The sequence below is a fragment of the Buteo buteo genome, chromosome 18, assembly GCF_964188355.1.
Source record: "Buteo buteo chromosome 18, bButBut1.hap1.1, whole genome shotgun sequence".
In the NCBI taxonomy this organism is placed as follows: Eukaryota; Metazoa; Chordata; class Aves; order Accipitriformes; family Accipitridae; genus Buteo; species Buteo buteo.
The window spans coordinates 15,206,404-15,220,308 of record NC_134188.1 but is presented as its reverse complement, the minus strand read 5'-3'; the positions used below and the strand labels follow the sequence as shown (position 1 = coordinate 15,220,308).

General features: G+C 37.4%; 1 protein-coding gene across 8 annotated transcripts in view; it reads left to right on the top strand.

Moving 5' to 3' along the window:
- Positions 1–10,313, top strand: part of YAP1 (Yes1 associated transcriptional regulator) — a 96,724-nt gene extending 86,411 nt beyond the window's left edge. For all 8 annotated transcript variants that reach the window (XM_075050042.1, XM_075050040.1, XM_075050041.1 and 5 more), the window contains 3 exons: positions 305–435; positions 5,469–5,581; positions 6,187–10,313. In XM_075050042.1, coding sequence (XP_074906143.1) covers positions 305–435; positions 5,469–5,581; positions 6,187–6,425 — 483 coding nt within the window. In that variant the 3' untranslated portion in view covers positions 6,426–10,313. The remainder of the gene's footprint in view (positions 1–304; positions 436–5,468; positions 5,582–6,186) is intronic.
- Positions 10,314–13,905: the final 3,592 nt, after the last annotated feature.

Genomic DNA, 13,905 nt, shown 5'->3' with positions numbered 1-13,905 from the left:
CTTAAGAATAGACTTAGCAAAAGGATATTGAAGTGAACTAGAAAAGATTTATATAAACATACAGATATATATATCCATAAATATATTTACAGTGATGTCTCTGTAATACTGGGCTTGACTGGTGGAACTTTCATTGTCATTGAAGCCAGTAAAAGTTCTTGTTTTGTCTTCAGAAACTTATTGAAATCTTGTAACTGCAAACAGTAAAAGCCTCAATTACCTATAATGTCATGTGTTTATTTATCTGAAAAGTGTATTCAAATGCCTAACATGATATTTCTTTCTCCCCCTCCTCCTGTTCTAGGAATTGGCTCTCCGTAGCCAGCTTCCAACAATGGAACAAGACGGTGGATCTCAAAATCCTGTGTCATCTCCTGGAATGTCTCAGGAACTGAGAACAATGACTACAAATAGTTCTGATCCCTTTCTTAACAGGTTTGTAGGAGTAGCTGCTAGAGGGGAAAAAAATTGATTTAGAATTCTGTTTGGTGCATGTAATAGTTTATTTTGAACATCTGTCTGTGCCAAAAGCCACAGCTGTAAATGAATCTTTCCTTAAATGGCAAGTCTAGTAAAAGTTGAGGATTAAAAGCTGTCTCCTGTGGGAGGAAGTAGTCTGTTCAGACTTGTAGGAAGGTTTTTTATTCAAAGTCATAACATGTTTGCCTCTGCATAATCTGTTGACTAACAGTCACTTCAAATTACTGTCTCAGAAGAATTTGTGAATAGCTTGCTATGAGATCAAATGAACTGTTAAGGCACATTTAGGACTACACCTTGAGGTTCATTTTAAGGTTTCTCCATTCACCCTTCCCCTCCACTTTGGGTATTTAATTTAGCAGTATTTTTACTCTGCTAATGTTAGGTCTGCAAACAGTGGCATGTTTCATTTTAAATGCTGTATTATTCTGAAGTGGGTCTTCTAATTCAGGATTTAGATTTTTACAGTATAGACTAGTCTTTTTCATATAAATTTTTCCTTAATCCCTCTAAGTTGGAGTGTTTGTTTTGTTGGAAATACTGTTCTAATTACAGCTTGAAAATACTTCATACTAACCATTACAGCTTTGGAGAAATTTCTGCAGCTTGAGAAATTGTATCTGTATTTTTTGCTTAGCATGCTGGAAAGAAAAGGTGAAAATGGTAGAACAGTCAAATCTCCAAGCCACATAAACTTTTAATTAATGGCGTAAAAATCTACTGACCTTTCAGCAGTATCAAGTAGTTGATCTTAAGTTGGAGTAGTTAATTTTGTAGTTCTTCATTGGACTGTATTTTGCCAGCATTCTAAACTGATATCAACTCAGTATCGCCTACCATAAAAGGGAAAAATTACATATTCTGTCAGAGTTCATCACTGCTTTTCTGCATTACCTTGAAGTGTTATCCTAACTTTAGGATGCTTATTGTAAGTGCTCATGAACTATAACAACATACTCGTCCTTCTCTTTAATGGTACATTATTATACTCCTGGAAAACCCCATAAAATTCATCTTGATTCTTTCAATGTAAATCTTGACTTCCATGGGTTTTGCCACCAATACAGTTTCAAACCTGCTTGTAAGGTAATAAGTCCACGTCATGTTAGAACTGGCATGATTTTGGAGTAGGGCAAGCTTAAATACCTGCCGTAATTTTAGATGCTGAAAACAGTTAAAATCTTTGTAAACCTTTCCTGCAATTATAAATACCTTCCCATGTTCTGTTAAATAACTTCATGTTACTAATATCACACACTCAGGTTCTTCATCCCTAAAAATGTACTGTCATTCCATGTAACTTTTCCAGTTACTGATATTCCATCAGCTTAGCTTAAGTTTGTTTCATTTTCTGCCTTTTCCAGGAGATGTTTCTGTCATTTCATATACTCTATCCTCACTCTAATTCTCAAAATTAGTAAAGTTCAGTGGAGATGGTGCAAGAACATAGCCTCCATCTTGCCAGTGAAATCTGTTGTCATTCATATAGTTTAGGTTATGTAAATAACATCTGTTGCTCTTAAGCTTTTTCGCCTACTGCATGAAGTATTTTCTGTGCTAGTGTTATGTGTGCTACTGTGAGAGTGAGAAAAAAAGTTTCTGTCTCAAGGTACGCAGTGCTTTGTATATATTGGAGAAAACCAAGTTAAAAAAAAAAAAAAAGCCTTACACATGGAGAAGAAAGTAATGTTTTGTTATTAAACTCTCCCTAAGGAAGTAAGAGGTATTTCCAAATTTTGGATAAGCCCTTCAGGAAGACTTACCTCCTCCACAGACAAATCTGATTAGAAAACTTCATTTCTTATTAGAGGGAGGGGTTGTCCTCCATAGAATTAATCCTTGGATCTGGTGTGAGCCTTAACTGTGCTGGCCCTGTCCCAAGGAATAAAAAGGACAAGGAATCTTAAAATTGACCTGCTGTCCTATGAGAAGTCTCTGTAGATGGATGATTGCCTTTATGTGTTATAGTAACATACTAGCTTGAATTTCTGGAAGGCTGTTGCCATCATACATTGAGCCCAGGTATATTTTGAAATTTGTTCTTAAATGATATAGAATACTCACATCTTCAAAACCTGTTTTTTGACCTGAAAGAAACATCTTCAAGTTTCAAATGGCCATGGCAGTGGACTAACGCAGTTTATCCATTGTGAGTCTACACGCATGAAATATAAAATGATGGATCTTTACCATTAATTAGAAACAGGAAAAAAAAAAAGCTAGAAAAGGCAAATTCATGTTGTCTGTAATTTTTTGGCAGGTTGATAATTAGCAAGGACTATTTTCTGTAAAGTGCAAAAAGATACTACTTGCCTAATTGCAAATATGTTTAACTGGGCTTTTTTTGTAGCCCTTACCCCATGCAAAATACTGAAAACCTGTACCTGACTTGAGTTCACAATATCTTAATTTGCATTTTCGTTTGAGCATTGTCCCTCCTAAGTAATTTTATGTACATTACCACACTTAATTCTGGCATGTGGATAAGGGAAAGGAATTTTAAAAAAGGAATTTGTGGATATGTGTTGCTATCTCTGAATTGGATGCAGCAGTCCAGTAGTTGTGCCCTAAAGATCTCCTTGATGTCCATTAAGTTCAGACTTAGAGAAATACTTCTATGTTTATAGGGTATATATAATTTCCTGGTGAGACAGTCCTCCTAACTTTGGGTACCAAAGTTGAATATGCAAAGCTTAGGTAGTTGAATATTTTCCACTGCCTACATAATCAGAACATCTGAAAAATCTCAGAAAATAATTGCTACATTGGAGCAATTTGAGAAAATATACAGTAGTGTTTTGATTTATGTAGTCAGTCTTCTGCCTGCTGTCTTCAGTTCTTACTGTCATTGTGGTATATTTTATTTTTTGAATGGGACATCCAGCAATGCAGACTTTATTAGACTATTTCACTTTTTAGTTTGCCACTCTGTTTATATGTTTTTGTCTATTAGATTTATATTGGTAGTGATGGTAATTCTCCATTTAACTCCTAAATTGGGATTTCTTTTGTATACACATATTCTAACAAGTATTAGTTGAGGAAGCATCCACTCAATTTTGAGTAATGCAGTTTAGCTGCGTGTGGTAATTTTGGGTGGTGTGACTACTAAATGAAGAAATCCTTGTTGAAGAAAGAGGAAATGTGTATTAAAGAGTGATTTGAAGAGAAGGGCTGGACATTCCAAGTATGAGAGCAGCAGCCAAAAAGCTGCCTCTACTAGAGTGATTTAGTTCAGCATAGTCTCAGTTCTGTTTTTAGTATTTGGTCCCATGAAGTAAACCAGCATTTTTGTCACATAAGTTTTAAATAGCTTAATTATTAGGATTGTTATCAAATGTGTGGTGATACTATTTTTAAATCAATCTAAAAATAAAATAAATATTTATGATTTAACTATAAAGAAATGTTAGGTTTTCTTTCTTGTGTGGCAAAGATGTCTTCGTGAAATCTAATACATATATATATATATTTATGGCTGATGGCGTTCTACTTGCATCCGATATTGAATAGCTGTTCAACCATCATCTGTTTGGTTTTTCATACTTGACAAAAAGGCATACACTATGTATTTCATGAGCACGTTATGGGAAGGATCAGTATGTCTTCAAATGCTAATTCAAACAGTAAGTCAAGTTGATCTTCATTTAGTATTCAAGCTGGAAAATCAGTAAGGATTCTCAGTGAATGCTACCACAACCTGAAGAAATACAGATTTTGAAAATATTTTGTGAAGCTTGGGTATTAGGAGATGCAGGGGGAGGGAGGTAATGGTATGTTTCTACAGCTGCTTATGCAGGCCACAGCTCCTTCCAGCAAACCTGCTCCATCGCGGGCTTCCCACAGGGTCCCAGCCTCCTTCGGGGACCCACCTGCTCCGGCGTGGGGTCCTCCCCGGGCTGCAGGTGGAGATCTGCTCCACCATGGACCTCCCTGGGCTGCAGGGGGACAGCCTGCCTCACCAGGGTCTTCCCCACGGGCTGCAGGGGAATCTCTGCTCCGGCGCCTGGAGCATCTCCTCCCCTCCTTCTGCACTGACCTGAGGGTCTGCAGGGCTGGGGCTCTCACATCTTCTCACTCCTGTCTCCCAGCTGCTGTGCAGCATTCCTTACCCTTTCTTAAATATGTTATCACAGAGGTGCCACCAGCATCACTGACCGGCTCAACTTTGGGCAGTGGCAGGACCATTTTGGAGCTAGCTGGAACTGTCTGCATCTGACATGGGGTCAGTTCCTGGTGTCTTCTCACAGAAGCCATCCCTGCAGCCCCCCTGCTACGAAAACCTTGCTATGTAAACTCAATACACTGGCCTACTTCCCTCCCTGCTCTCCCCCCCCCGGCCCATCCCAAATTGCGCGCTGCAGCTTTCTTGGTCTTCCTCGCTCCACTGGCAGTCAGATGGCAATAAGGCAGCGAATGCATGTAAGGTCCCATGCCATCACTGTTTTGTTAACTGTTCCATCAACAAGACTGTTCTGAACAGGATTTGCTTACAGGATGGCTTCTGTACCAGTATTTGATTTATATTAGGGTGCTCTCTTGCCGTGAAATGTATGACTGAACTAGTAGTAATGCAACAGTGGGAAGCAATTGAAAAATCACTAAAGGAGTTCCAACTATAGCTCTTATTTATAACAGCAGTGACCTAAAAATAGACTTCAGTGTTAGGTTAAACATGGGGCCTTTAGTAGTTAGAAATACTTTTTTATCCTTATAGAAGTGTGAAAAGGTATGCTGTTATTATTATTATTTTTATAATAATTAGGGACTATCTGTGATATGCTTCCAATGGTTTGGAAAAGGTCTGCATAAAATAAAATAAAACACAGGTATCTCACACAGACAAAGGCTTCAGATTTTGATTAGAATAGAGCATTTCTCCTAACAGCAGTGTTTTCAAAGCCCTTGAACTGGTTCAAAAACAAGCATTTATTTTATTTTCTTCAGTACTCTACCCTCATTTTTTTCCTCCCTTTCTTCTGTTACAGTGGAACATATCACTCCAGAGATGAAAGCACAGATAGTGGACTTAGCATGAGCAGTTACAGTGTCCCCAGAACCCCCGATGACTTCCTGAACAGTGTTGATGAGATGGATACAGGTCTGTTTTTGTGTACAGCCTTAATGCATGTTTTCCAAATATACTTGTATCCATTTGCAATGAAAACAAGCAACTCTGAGAAGCTGTGATAATTTTTGCATTGTTTTTCTACCTTCTTCTGTTTCTCTAATAGAAATATTATGGATAGATTTGTGAAAAACATAACTTGTAATCAACTCTACTGAGAGGATGGGTGATTACTCATAAATAGTATCACTCCTGTTATATGGAATTTGAGTGTTCATTTGCTTTTTTAAGTAATATCATTTGTTCAGACCTAAGAATAGTGCCTTGTCCAGTGTTGCTAATACTGCTGCAAAACAATGTTTGACTCAGTATTGTCTTTTTCCTTTAAGCATAAAAATTAAAATATGCTAAATGACATCAAAGATACGTAGAGATTTGGGTCAAGAGGTGAAAACGTTGAAACAAAGGCATGTTCTTTGTACATCTGCACGCAGTCAAGTCATCTTTGGTTTTTGTGATGGATTTCTATGAATCATGTTGCTTGTATGATGCAAGACATATAACCAGTTGTCCTGATAAATTGTGGGTTTAGTACTTCCAGTATATTTAATATCCATCTTGCTTTGTGTTATAACTAGGTGACAGTATCAGCCAAAGTAACATACCGTCCCATCAGAACCGTTTCCCAGACTACCTTGAAGCCATTCCAGGGACAAATGTGGACCTTGGGACACTGGAAGGAGATGGGATGAATATAGAAGGAGAAGAACTGATGCCAAGTCTGCAAGAGGCTTTGAGCTCTGACATCCTTAATGACATGGAATCTGTCTTGGCAGCCACCAAGCTAGATAAAGAGAGTTTTCTTACTTGGTTATAGGGGCCTCAGGGAGACTGAATTCTAAATCTGTGAAGGATCTAAGGAGATTAGGACATCTGTATCTGAAGTTCAGAACAAGCCAGTGTGGCACACTTTGGCTTGTGTTCAGAAAAAGTAAATGAACAGATATTCAACAAGATTCTTTTCATTTTGCTCTTCCTTGTCCATCGCTGCTGTTATATATTGCTGACTTTTTTCCACAGTTGACTCTGAAGAACAGACATCTTCTTGATCTTTTTCTATTGCTGTTGCAACTACTGTTCAAGGGGGGTGGGGAGGGGTGATGAGCCTATTTGGATGACGAATGCCATTCCTTTTGTCCTAGTGTGCGCTTGCATATCATTTTATCTAAGTACTCAGATTTGAGAGTTAATTTCTGCATGTCACTGCTTGTAGTTTGCTCAGCTAGTTGTCTCCTGCTGCCTGTGGCAAGTGGTAAAACATGACATACTGGGGTGACAAGCCAAAAATGATGTATCTGGTCAAAAGAAGTCAATACTGATTTGGAGATACAACTTAAAGGAGGGCTGAAGACTGTTTGGCATTAAGTGTTTCTACTAGTAGCTCTTTCATTAGTCACAAAGTGCTCTTGTTCATATTTTATGTTATAGTAAATCATGAGTCATTTTACATAGAAACATATATGAACTTTGATTGTTGCCACATATTCTAGCCTAACTTTTGTTTGTCAAAAATAGTTTGATTATTTTTGTTAGTTGGTTTAACTGTAGCTGTAGGATGGGAAGTAATTATAGGTGTTCTCTTTTTTTTTTTTAATAGTGAAATCTAAGGGTTTTTTCCTGATTTCACATAGTCTTATTTAAATCTGAATTGTCTGCTTTTTTATACTTAAAACATGCCTATTGTAGCCTGATAAGCTAGTGAGTACATAAACCAGTATGTTTTGCCTGTAACTTTTTTTATTTTTTTAAAGGCTAGCTTTGAATGTAATCCATTAGAATTCATGACCAGTGGCTTATTTTTCATGTTTATTTGCAAGATTTTGAATTAGAATCTTATTGCAGCAATGTAAAAGTTAGAATCCTAAGTGCTGTATGTACAATTTTAAAATGCATTTTAAAGTAGCAGAAACCATTTTAAAATGTCAGATACATCTAATCTCTCTTCTGGTTTTCAGTTTTGATATCTAAGTGAGTTTAGATTTTAAAATCCTTAATGGGAAAAAAAATTATGAAAAGTTTCTCTTAAGTTAGCATGGAAAAAGTCTGAACTGTTAATATCACTCTTAAGTTGCAATGAAAAGGCTAGAACACCAAAAAAAAAAAATCCTCAGAAAAACTCCTAAGTGTAATAGTTATCAAATTCTGTTTGGTGAAAAATAAGCCCTGGACACTATATGTAGAAGAATGTAAAGATATGTGTTAGATGGTGACATGAGCAGGTAATGAAGTGTATATTAGTAGTAGAGCTTAGCATGGGGTAGAGGTGAATATGAATTATCTTTATTTTAACAGGAAAAGATGTATCACTAAGTTGTCTGCAGGAGTTGACACAGTTTCCAAAGAGTATTTTTAAATGAACAAAATGAGCATGAATCAAACTTTCAGTATAAGCTATGAAGTTTTGTGGGGCTTTTGTTTTTTTCTGATAAAAAATAGTGTCATCAGTTAACACCTCTATAATTAAGGGCCTGTCACCATTCTCAACATGAGCCTTTATTTTCAAGGGTGTATAACATGGCTATAAAGATACTGTAAGCGTGAAACTTGGTTTTGGAAAAAATCTCAGCTAGCAGGGACTTCTCCTGGGGAGAGATTTTTTGGGGTTTTTTTGTTTTGTGTTTTTTTTTTTAAAGACATTGATTATTTTTCAAGTTTGGAACAAACCAGCAAAACAAAACAACAAAAAACCCCGTATTATTATCATTTGAGTTTTTTTATGCTTCAGAAGTAGTTCTGTTTTGGGATAATATAAAGAATGAAAACTCTGAACCAAGTCTCATTTTAAAACTGAAGCAGTAGAGGCAGAGATGTGAAATTTGCCACTACAAATCTACATTTACTACTTTACATAATCTTAGTGTTTGAAATAAATAAAATTGTTTGCGACTTGTTATGGGATACAAGCAGGTTTTAAAATACCAATTTTCAAAACACATCCACAATGACAAATACATTCTGCTACACCAATAATTCAGCGATTAATAGGCCACTTATATTGTGCAATGACACAGTAGCTCCTAAAGCAGTTTATTGTGTCCAAGATAGGGATTTTAGTAGCATTTTTACAATTTCATTATGAATTCTTCTCTTTCTTCCTTTCAGGAAAAAAAGACACTAAGTTGTTATAACTTGAATGGTCTGACATAAAACCACAACAGCAAGGAAATTCAGAGTTGATTCCATTTCAGTTGTCTTCCACAGTTGTATCCAGGTATAATAGCACATACGATGCACTGAGTGCAAACTCCTGACATGCTGTACCTTGCTACAACAGGGATGAGTACAGAACAAATTTTCTTTCCTTGCTTCTGTGTGTTTGTCACAGCTTTAATATATGAATGTTTTCTTCTCATTGTAGAAACACTAAATGGCTTATACTGTATTTGGGTAGCACTGCTTAGGGTAGATACTGACAAACTGGGAATCCTTGAACTGCTCTAACATGAATTATGTTTTGTGATACTTATTTTAATTGATTTTAATACATTTCCGTTCTCTCATTTATTAGGAAACATACCATAGAGATGCTGTACTGTTGGCAATCAACATTAATCTGGATTTTTTTTTTTTTTTTAATTCTGCAAATGCATTGTTTGATGAAGTGGTTAAAATTGTTTGAAATGCGAAAGTGTTTTGGGTAGTATTTTATACTGATGTATATATTGAAACAGAAATCATTGTAATAATTGTAGTAGCTTCTAGTTATAAATACACTACATGCAGAGATGGGGCTGTACAGTACTGTGCTGTTCAACACCTGCGCAGGGCTACGGCTTGGAAACAGGCTGCAGCGTCAGTAAACCATACAGAACAAATATTGTACCATTCAGTGTTGGCGCTCACCAATGCAAAAGGAGGAGAGACAATTTCAACATGATTAACGCTACATAGCTTTCACACATCTGGTAAATTAGTACTAAAGTGACCTTTTCACTTACAAGCATGTTTTTTATACAAATTAACAGGTTTGCCTGTGTAAAATAATTTGTTTTCTGTATCTTGGAAAAAATACTCTCCACATTTAGAATGTTGTATGTTAGAGAACTCTTAAATGCACCCTTGTCAAAAACTATATATATTAGTTACCAATGTTACTTTTAGATATGAGCATGACTGTAAGTTAGGTACTTAAGTACGTTCTGTTACATTATTTTTCTTTATGTAATACTTTTTCAGTTGTTTTATTTGGTATAAATATATACTTTGTGCTTAAACATCTTTGTTTGTTTTTAACATTCAATAGTATGTAAAGATACTGTTTCCTTCAGTAAGATGGATGCATTGAATTGTTGGAATTCCTATTGTAGTATGTCTGTTCTCGTCCCCCTTGTCACTGCTTTTGTAGTCATAAACTCCAGTCCTGCAAACATTGTGTACAAGCTCACCTAAGAGACAAGGGAGCCCCACTGAAGTCAGTGAAGGCTTAACGTTAAAGTATGCATCTCTGTGTTTGCAATAACGAAGAGACAGTGACTACTGAGCCTCATACAGTTTGTATAAAACAATACTTTAATTGCATATGGCACTATAGTGAGAGCTGGTAACAGAACATCTGTTATCTACTATAAGAAAGCATCCACTTTTTGCAGATATGCTTGCAATGTTCAGGATCTTCCCACGTAGCAGATACGTTTTTGGGTAACTCTACGTTTATACAGTAATTTGTGGCAGACTATCAATAAAGACACGTTATTTTCCTTTCCAAGTTTTGACTTATGAATTGTGAAATATGTAATGACATACCTTGAAAGTGTCTGAAGATTTTAGTTTTAATGAATCCTGTCAAGATTTTTTTATTTTGACCTTCTGTAAAACAGAAATTCTGAAACATGTTTTTTTTAATGTAATGTAATTCATCGTGGCTGAAGTCATACACTATTTGCATTTTAGCAGTTCTAGAGTTACTACTATTGAGCACTGAAATGCCTCAACCCTGTCAAATTCAGTGCAGTTGTGTGTTCTCTTAGAGGTCCAGGGCTCGATGCTTCTATCAGTTTGTCTTTTACTCATGAGTTTGTAGCTAGGTTTAGTCACTCAGATTCTTTAAATTTAAACCTAACATCACACCTTGCACCTGGGAGCAGAAAGCCAGTACCAGGGCATGACAAGGCACCAATTTTATTTGCTGATATCACTCTCTCCCATTTTATAAGGTGGTGATGTATTGCAGCAATTGAAATATGAGTGACCTTCTGAGGCAGCCCTAAATAGACTGTATTACAGCAAAGCAGGATAGATATCCGGCTCAGGTGGTCCAGGCTTGCTTGGCAATTCTTCTTGAAATATTTTCAACACTTAGTTAAAAATAAAAAGTACTGGTTTCAGTAAGCCAGATATAGTATGCTTCCAAGGAAGCTTTGAGTCTTCCCTATGGTTGCAGGTTATCGGCAAAAAAAGTGTTTTTCACCTAGGATCATTACAAAATAATTATCTGAGATCAGGCTATGATCTGTCTAGCACCTCCTGTTCTGGAGGTTCATTCAGTGATAAAGTGGGACCATTGATTTTATTTACAGTATCAGCATCCATAGCTTACATGTTCTGTTGAAGAGTAAAGGTGTGCTTCGTGCCCCTTGTCATCACCACTTATTATTGCTAACAATAGTTATCCGCATCCTCTAAATTGAGATGTCATCAAAATATCTGTACAGCATGAGAAATCTTGGTTGACATGAAATGGTAAAACCAACACTAACAGAAAAACCAAATTGTCTTTAGAATATGGGGTAGAGCTTTGTACCAACTACTATACCCAGTACTTAATGTCTCTTAAACAAAAAGCCAGTATGTTTTTCTCTAAAGAAAAAAGATTGAGGAAGCATGTTGAATAAGAAATGGATAAATATCTATAGATCTGACAAAGCTGCCTAATGTTTTTTGTGGAAAACTCATGATTTTTACTTTTCCTGACATGCTCCTCTCTCTTTAATGCAGAGGTGGTAACAGTGAATGCTACAGATGTAGGCTGTTATTGACTGGTGTTATTTTCTCTATAAGGCAGTGAAGTTGGTCACTCTGATTATAGTGTTTTCTATATTAAACTGGCTTGTATTAGAACAGAGAACAAAGTAATTTTATTGGATTTTCCTGTATTTTTGTTAGCAAGTAATTTAAAAAAAAAAAAAGGGGGGGGGGCAGGGAAAGCCGGGAGCAGCCGAAGAGGTTTTCTTCAATATTATGCAACAGCAAAATAGAGCTCCATAAATATGATATGTTAGATCTCACCTGAAATACCCTTTCTCCTTCTCCATATATGTTATTTCTGAGCTACGCTAGCATGCTTTAAATTATTGTATTTACCACCTGCAAGTTTTGCCTGCCTAACACCTAAAGTCTGGGACTGTAGTGCTAGGTGCTCGTTGTCCCCAAAGGAGAGCAGAGTTCCTCCTCTCCAGAATTCAGCTGTCATCCAGTTTAAAGTCTGTACTATAATGCAGAAATTGCAGTTTTGACTCCAAAGATGCTGCCCACCTACTGTCACAGGATGGTTATTGGCAGGCATGATTTTGAGCAGTGGTGTATTCCTGTTCTGGTTTGACTTCCCTGAGAGTGGGAAAGTTCGGCTTTTCCTATTTCGCTGCTTTGATTTCTGCAGCTAGCTGTCATAGCAGGGGTACGGAGTCCTCCCCTCACCAGTGCCACTGTGCCTGCTGGAGGACTTCTAACCAGCACTTCAACCTGATGTTTACAGTGTTTTTTTTTTAAAGCTGACAGTTTTACTCAGTCTTTCACTCATAAGTTTCATTGTTAGGCATGCAAATACAGTTGTCTTAGCTCTCTTGACTGACAAGTGACCCTTTTCAGACTTCACCAAGCAATATAATCCTTTCGTCCCCATCACCCGTTGTTGAAGAGTATGACCCAGAGGCCTCTGAGAGGTTCAGTTGCAATTCTGGACTTTCAAAGTCTACAGTTGAAACAAGATACTGGTCATGTGTGTCTATGACAAAATCCCAGACACACACTTCTAAGAAATTGCATGATTTAGGTGGTGATACCTCACAGCAAATGGCAGTAACTGTGAGATACTTTCTGGTTAGACCAGTGGCCTTCAGCCTGTGCTCTGCAGGCTGCAAGGGGCTATGGATGTCTGTTTAGTCCAAGAAGTTGCTAGCAAAAGCAAAGCCTGTGTGGCAGCCTTACACTTTCCGTACAGGAGAGATTAAGACTGCTGCCAAGGAGTTTCGGTGCCTACAAAAGGTGACAACTGCTGGACTTGTTAAAGCTCGCCTGCTGCTGCAGCCTGTACCTCCCACCACCTTCGTCCTGCCCACAGGTGATTCTAACAACTGCTTTAAAGCCCTGGGTTTTAGATTTATATACACCAGTATGTAAAACTCTGTGACCTCCTTTATGTCTTAGTTTTTGTTTTTCACTTAAGACATGACTCTTCTTTTAAAGGTCTTTGCTCTGGTAAACAGCCTTTCAGGATCTGCTAGTCTTTATATGGACATAGATTCCTCTAAGAATTAATCTGAATGTGATAAGCATCAATAGATCACTGAGAAATAGAAATTTCTCTTTGCAGCTTAGTGGCAAGAATGCTAGAAAACCTGTCACCCAAACAGTAATATCAATATCCAAGTTCCTCTCCTCCGTATCCGAGCCATGGCTTGGAAAATGTGCTGGTTTTACATGAAGATCCACGGTTGCAGTAAGGCTCAGGTTCCTTACAACTGTGATCTCTGCCGGTGGAGTCTACTGTTGTGCTATGTGGATTTTGCTTTATCCTTACCTTGAAAATAAAATAATGAAGTCTGGTGAGGTCCATGCGAATAGGAAGGAAGCAGACCTGTACTGCTGTATGAGGCCGGAGTTTCTTAGCTGCTCTTGCAAATGTCTCGTTTCTAACGAAGTGAAGACATCTGGGGGACTTGTGTCTTTGTGGCAACTGGCTTCACATTTGTTTGCACTTTATTTTTAATGTCACTAACATCTAACAGATGACCATGTTATTGAAGTGAGTGCATTGGTGACAACAGCAGCAAAGGATAAAGATGTTTTTTTAAAATGCAGTCAGGTACACTCTAGCTGGGTACACACTGCCCTGGATGAAGAGGACTGCCACCTTGTAGTGGCACATCTGACTTTCTGCTTAGCCTTTAAGTGAGGCATTTTACCATTTCCCAGGAAAGCTGGGTGGCACGGTTTTACTTGTGTCCTGGGAGCACTGAAATGTTAATGTTTGCAAAAGGCTTTGAGGGTAAGTGCTTTCTATTAATTCATTCTCAAACTGTGTTATTTTTGGGGGTCTTTTACTGAGTGGCATCACCACATCAGAAAATCAATTTTTGCAG